General features: G+C 51.4%; 1 protein-coding gene across 1 annotated transcript in view; it reads left to right on the top strand.

The window, feature by feature from the left end:
- Positions 1-6,303: 6,303 nt before the first annotated feature.
- RSPO1 (R-spondin 1) overlaps positions 6,304-7,411 on the top strand; it is a 28,952-nt gene continuing 27,844 nt past the window's right edge. Inside the window, exon 1 of the mRNA XM_044421325.1 lies at positions 6,304-6,406. Within this exon, the coding sequence (XP_044277260.1) occupies positions 6,304-6,406 (103 nt within the window). The remainder of the gene's footprint in view (positions 6,407-7,411) is intronic.

Raw genomic sequence — 7,411 nt, 5'->3', positions numbered from 1 at the left:
GACAGAGCCAAAATGCAATGCACTCTGACAACTGGTAATCCCCCTCCCCCCGGACACTTTCCATTTTGGACCCCTGAAAGTGTGCACCTTTGCATTTGGGCAACACAATACCGACTATTTAAAAAACAACAACATTATTTGGCAGTCTAGAGGGACTGTTCCTCGACAGCACCTTGGAGATCACAAAAGGCACTTGTGGGAAATGAAGAAAGGGAGGAGAAGCCCTGGCAGATGTGAGATGGTTTGCTGACAGCACAGGGGGCACCACGCCAGCAATGCTCACCCCACAGTGCCATCAGTGGGCTTGACTGTGGCATAGTCTGGGGGAGCTTGGCAAGAGCAGCAAGGGACTTGTGCTCGCTCCCTGGTTCCTAGGACTCATGAAGGGTTTTGTCATCTGAGTTAGGCCACACAACAACCCATGGTGGACACAAACTCCTACAACAAACCACCTTGGTAAGATAATTTGTTGCCCACAACTAAGCCATTCTCCCCTTCATGGATCTCTGCCTTGTCGTGGCGAAGGGGCTGGCGTAGCGCAATGAAGCTATGAGCCATGCCATGCAGGGCCACCCAAGATGGACAGGTCATAGCAGAGAGCTCTGACAAAACGTGCTCCACTGGAGAAGGAAATGGCAACCCACTCCAGTTCCCTTGCCATGAAAACCCCATGGGCAGTATCAACAGGCAAAAAGGTATGATGCCAGAAGATGAGCCCCTCAGGTGGGAAGGTGTCCAATGTGCTACTGGGGAAGAGCGGAGGGCTAGTACTAGTAGCGAAAGAATGAAGTGACTGGGTCAAAGCTGAAGGGACACTCAATTGTGGATGTATCCGGTTGTTGTTGTTAGTTGCAAAGTCATGTCCAACCCATCACGACCCCATGGACAACATTCCTCCAGGCCTCCCTGTCCTCCACCATCCCCCGGAGTTCACTTAAGATCACACCAACTGCTTCAGTGACTCCATCCAGCCACCTCATCCTCTGCCGTCCCCTCCTTCTTTTGCCATCTATTGTTCCCAGCATTAGGCTCTTCTCCAGGGAGTCCTTCCTTCTCATTAGGTGGCCAAAGTATTTGAGTTTCATCTTCAGTATCTAGCCTTCTAAAGAGCAGTCAGGGTTGATCTCTTCTAGGACTGACTGGTTTGATCGCCTTGCGGTCCAAGGGACTCGCAGGAGTCTCCTCCAGCACCACAATTCAAAGGCCTCAATTCTTCGGCCCTCAGTCTTTCTTATGGTCCAACTTTCACAGCCATACATTGTAACTGGGAAAACCATAGCCTTGATTATATGCACTTTTGTTGGCAGGGTGATGTCTCTGCTTCTTAGTATGTTGTCTAGATTTGCCATAGCTTTCCTCCCCAGGAGCAAGTGTCTTTTAATTTCTTGGCTGCAGTCCCCGTCTGTGGTGATCTTGGAGCCCAGGGAAATAAAATCTGTCACTACCTCCATTTCTTCTCCATCTATTTGCCAGGAAGTGATAGGACCGAATGCCATGATCTTAGTTTTCTTAATGTTGAGTTTCAAGCCAACTTTTGTGCTCTCCTCCTTCACCCGCATCAAGAGGCTCTTCACTTTCTGCCATTAGAGTGATATCATCTGCATATCTGAGGTTGTTGATATTTCTCCCAGCAAACTTAATTTCAACTGGTAATTCATCTAGCCCAGGGGTCAGCAACCTTTAACACTCAAAGAGCCATTTGGACCCGTTTCCCACAGAAAAGAAAACACGGGGAGCCGCAAAACCCTTTTGACATCTAAAATGAAGATAACACTGCATATATCGTTTTTTACCTTTATGCTATGTATAAAAAAACTATAGTGTGTGCATTTATGAAATCAATGAACTGCTACAGAGAAAACAAATTTTTATTTCTGCATGCAACAAAAACATTTTGAACTCCGAAAAAAAAAAAGATGCTGAATTGAAAGCCACTTTCAAATAAAACACTCAATGTCTATTTGAGTCCTCCTCATATTTATGAAATAAAAAGCCGAACTTAAATTATCCACCTGCAGCAAACCAAACATGCCCTCTGCTTCTGTGTGCCCTCATCCTTTTATCATGTGGACTGGAGGGTGCAGTCAGCTGTCAACCTGAATAAAAAAAGGACAAACTGATGCTTTCATACAGTAAGTAGAGTTTCTGCAATACAACAAATATAAATAATAGTCTGGCGAAATATTGAACAAACATCCCTCGCCCAATGTGATAATGTTGCTGGAATTTTTATAAGATTATTCTTAAAACAAGGAAGTAGATCTATATCTTCATTATGATTTAGCTGCAGCTCTTGTTCAGTCACTAAAAACTGTTATTTTTAATCTTACATTATAAACTAGTAGGACTCCTTTCATATATTTTGAATAGGAGAACAGCTTCCTGCAGAGTGAAAGTCAGTGCTAAAGGGCTGCCTGCATTAAACAGCAAACCACATAAGTTCGTCAGCAGTAAAAGCAAGTGAACCTACCCACGTGCCATTAAACATTCGGTTTTCTTCAGAAACTTTTCTTAGATTTATCCATGGTTGGCCTGGGGGTGGGTGGCGGGGGGGGGGGGGGTTCAGTAAATCGGTGGGTCACAGATCCCCAGCTGTGCCAGAGATACAGGTGTGTTTAGTGACTGACTGATTAGCAGATAAACAGTCAAGTGCTGTGAATTGTGACAGGTCCCAAGCACAGCTTTTAACATTCAGATGAAGGAGATTACATTTGGATAAAGAGAATCTTTTCAGCAGCGTTTTGTGTAACATGAGAGCCTGCAGGAAGCTTGTTCCACAATAGCAGAGGAATGTAGCGATTTACTTAACTAGCTGATTTACTTAACTAGCTAGCGCTGCGTTCAGAGTGGAGCTTCGAGCAGATCAGCGGCTGTGCCAGCTTAGCCACGGAGCTGCAGCAGGGGGGTTCAAGAGCCCCGCGCGGCTCCGGAGCCGTGGGTTGCCAACCCCTGGTATAGAGCTTCTCCATTTTTGGCTGCAGAGCACATAGTCAATCTGATTTCTGTGCTGACCATCTGGTGATGCCCATGTGTAGAGCCGTCTCTTGGGCTGTTGGAAAAGAGTGTTTGCTATAACCATCGTATTCTCTTAACAAAATTCTGCCAGCCTTTGCCCTACTTCATTTTGTACTCCAAGGCCAAACTTGCCTGTTTTTCTGGTTATTTTGTGGCTTCCTATTTAGCATTCCAATCCCCCATGATGATAAGGACATCATTTTTTGGTGTTATTTCTAGAAGGTGTTGTAGGCCTTCATCAAACCGGTCAGCTTCAGCTTCTTCAGCACCAGTGGTTGGGGCATAAACTTGGACTACTGTGATGTTGAATGGTTTGCCTTGGATTCGAACTGAGATCATTCTGTCATTTTGGAGATTCTAGTACTGCTTTTCCTACTCTTTTATGGACTATGAAGCTACTCCATTTCTTCTGAGGGATTCTTGCCTGCAGTAGTATACCTGATGGTCATCCGAATTAAACTCACCCATTCCTGTCCATTATAGTTCACTGATTCCTAAGATGTTGATGTTCAGTCTTGTCATCTCATGTTTGACCACGTCCAGCTTGCCTTGATTCATGGATCTTACATCCCAGGTTCCTATGGAGTATAGATCTTTACAGCATCGGACTTTCGAAGCCACCTGCACCTTCAGGTCCTTGAGTTTCTTGCGCAGAGCCTCAAAGTCCCTAGCAATTCCACCCATCTCCTGCCTGGCTGTGTCATTCATTCCCATGTGGATCACCAAATGCAGCTGGTGACCCCCCAAGGGAAGAAGATGCTCCAGCTCCATGTCACGTGTGGGATGCATGCGCCTGACAGGTGGCAGGCCTGCCTCGCCTCAGGCCAGGGCCAGGGCCAGGGCCAGGGCCAGGGCCAGGGCCAGCGTGGCACACCGGTGGTCCCCGGAGCTCTTCACCCGGCTGGCTGTGAGCACAGCTAGGAGATGGAAGACTGGCTGGACAGTGATTGCACAGATGTTTCAGTTGGTCCTCAAAGGCATTGCCTCGTCTGGTGATGGCTGGCCAACTGCAGACACCCTTCATGAAACAGATGGACTGAATCTGTGGTCATCCAGCTCCGGACCTGTGTTTTGCGTAGAAACTTCCTAGATCTCTCATTGGCAGATGGATGGGGAACCCTTATGATTTTCTTTAACCTCTTGGCAGCCTTTGGTACTGTTGCCTGTGTTCTCCTTCTGCACAGGCTCGGTGCTGGAGGCACTTCATTGCACTGGTTCTATTCCTACTTGGATGGCCAATTCCAGAAAGTGGTGCTGGTAGATTATTGTTTTGTGCCTTAGTCATGGTGTTCGGTGGGGTTCCGTTTCATCTCCCTGCTCTCATGTTGCTCAGCATCCATCTGAAATGGGAAAGTTATCTGGACATGCAGCCTGTCCAGGGTGATACCCAACCCTGACTCTCCCTTTCCTCAAATCCAGGCAAGGCAGCAGGTGCTGTGAATTGGAGCCTCAGAGCAGTGCTGGACTTGACGGTAGCCATCAACTGAGTCTCTTCCAAGGAAGAGGGCTGCACCTTCAGGAGCTGGGCTGTTGCCCAGCTGAGCGGTGTTCAGCCTGCCCTGGAGGAGACCACATCCCGCCTTTTGAGCCATGTGACATCCTTTGTTCCCTGTCTCAAGCACGGGGTAGATCTTCCAACCTGGTGCCTGGGCCATGGTTGGGTGAGCTTGCCCAGAGCATGTTGCACAGGGTCCCAGTTGGCATGTCCCCACAAACCGATGAGAGCCGTTCAGACCGCCAGGGCCCTGAGGGCAGAGATCGCTCCAGGAGCACCCACAAGCGACTGTGCCTGAGTGTAGCCCCCGCTAGGTTAGGTTGCACCTCCCTGGCTGGGCCAATGAGCCACTTGCTATGGCATCGCCATCTTGCCTGGACCAGGCTTCAGTCTGTGGGGCTCACGGACAGGATGAGGCACCACAGGCAGCGAAACAAGGGGGAGGGGCTGCTGCCGGCGTTCGCTCTGGCTTTTTCTGCCCTGCACCCCTGTGGAGGGCATGGGGTGCCGCTGTGTTCTAGGCTGCTTTGTCGTGCGGGCACACAGCGGGGCAGCAGATCCGAGCGAGGCTCCTCGGACCTCCCCGTGCAGATGCGCCAGCACATGCCTGCACCCTCCTTCCGGAGGACTGTCCTTCCTTCTGCTCAGGAGGAGGCTGTGCTTCGCCAAGGAAGCTCGAGGCCCGGAGAGCAATGTGGGGATCAAATGGCCCTCCGAGCCCAAAGTTAGGCAGGATTTACACAAACAGCTAATTGTTTATTTGAAATTGACACGCACGACACAGACGAGAGTAATGATACAGTGTCGCTCTAAGTGCAAACACATGCTTGACACCAGGCCTATCTGGCAGCTGCCTGGGGAGCGACAGCACAAGTGCCAAGAGAAGGTTCCACGCCATCTGTATGACTCCAGGGTCAACCGCCGTCGTTTGGTCTCTGCCACCACCTGCGTGGCCTTGGCTTCTTGGGCTGCTGTTTTGCACACCGCTACCAGCCTGCCTGCAGGCCCTCGCGTTGGTGCTCTGGACTCCAGCAGGGGTTGGGCTCATCACTGTGCCGACCTCCTGCCTGCTGGGGGCTTGGAGCAGTGCCTGGCTGAAAACCAGGGCCCTGCCGTTCCTTTCCCAGGCTGCTTGCCACTATGAGACAGCAGCGGTCTGGCAAGGAGCTCCACGCACCCGGATGGGAGAGCCGCTCGCCCTCTGCGGAACACCCGCACTCGCCCTGCCGCCAGCCCCTCCGCCTGCTTGCCTCCCTGGTGTGTAGCATGCAAGTGACAGAGTGCAGGGGTCACTGCGGCTGTCATCAGAGGAGGTGGTACGGCCATCAGCCTTGGAGACTGACCCGGACAACCTCGCTGGCTTTAAGAAAAGCAAGCAGGTGCTAACAGGAGGTCGCCCAGTAGTAAAAGAGTTGAGCGGGAAGGAGGGGCGGTCAGAGCTGAAGCACAGTTAACCAGCTGGCTTTTTCTCTTCCAGTTTCTTGGTACAAGCAGAAGGGCTTCAAGCAGCTCTGTAATCGCTCTGTGTGGCCCCCCCAGATGGGACCATTACCTGCAGCATCTCACACTCCTTATGGGACTGAAAACAGAAGCACGCTATCCGCAACCTAATGGTTTGTGGCCATGATCTTGGTTTGTGAAGATGGTCTCTTACCAGGCATCGTGTACAGACTCATGGTTCTGATCAAGCCCCAGACCTCCTAGGAAGAGGAGTCCTACGCCATCATCCGTTTGAGGACCAGAGCCCGCCGCCAGTCCCTCTGCCTTCAGGGCTGTGCCGAAGGGAAGTTACTATGCAGCTTGGACTGTGTGTGGTGGTGCTTTCCCTAAGCTTGGTGGATCTCTCAAGCAGCAGCAACAGCACCAAGGCACTGAAGGGCAAGCGGCACAGACGAAGTACGTATGAGGGCAAGCGTGGCCGGGAAGCCAGCCTGGCTCGTGCAATTCTTGCATTGCATTTTCAGGCACCTGCAGACCTGTGGGTAACAAGAACACGCCGGCCCTCTAGGTGGGGTGGACAAGAGCAAACCGTGCCTCCCCTTCCCACAATAAAAGCGATACAACGACTCATCCAGGGCTTGTTTGCAGCTTGCTCAGAGCTCACAAACTCGCTGAGACCAAGAGGGAAGTTTCTGAGGGCAGCACTGCATTCCTCACATGGCCTGAGGGCGGCACGAGTGCTGCCTCGGCTTTGTGACGCCACCTGTGCATTTCCCAAAGAGGAATGCGAAGTGGGGGTGACGGTGGGGGTGGGAGGACAAGGCGGCATTTCGAAAATAACTGGATGGGCACTTCCATGGGCAGAGGGAAAAGCCTCCAAATAGCCATGCGAAATGTGATTGCCCTCCACCCCCTTTAACCCCCTCCCCCCCACAATGTTATGCATGCGCTGCTGCAAGGGGAGTGGAATCTTCTAGTCAGTCTGGCTTGGTGCGAGGGAAAAGAAAACCCAGCTAGATGTGCCGTCCTGCACAAAACAGACCATCTGCAGAGCAGTAAAAAATAAAACAGAGCCTGCGAAACCAAGTGAGTGTGGAAGGGGAGCAAGGAGGCCTGCTTGTCCCCGGTTTGCACACAGGACCTGTCGCGGGTGACTGGCCATGGTGGGCAGCTGAGTTGTCCGAGCGCAACTTCTCTGCCCTTCCTAAGTGCTCAAAAGGAGGGAAAATGCTGCCTGCCCCACCCACGCTTTGCTCCCCTTTGCCCTTGGCAGCTGTCAAGGCTGGGCTGTTTTTGAAAAAGGGGATCCAAACAGCCTATCCATTTGGATGCCAGGAAGCACCTCCTGACAGTCGGGACCCCGAGGCTGTGGAATGGGCTTCCATGGAGGTGGTTGAGGCCCCATCGGTGCGGGTGTTCAAGGATAGGCTGGACGTCCACATGGTGGGCATGTCCTGAGTG

This window comes from Varanus komodoensis, unplaced genomic scaffold (assembly GCF_004798865.1).
Source record: "Varanus komodoensis strain SLA01 unplaced genomic scaffold, ASM479886v1 scaffold118, whole genome shotgun sequence".
Lineage (NCBI taxonomy): Eukaryota > Metazoa > Chordata > Lepidosauria > Squamata > Varanidae > Varanus > Varanus komodoensis.
Note: the sequence above shows the minus strand (reverse complement) of the source record. Positions and strands in the feature narration are given on the sequence as shown.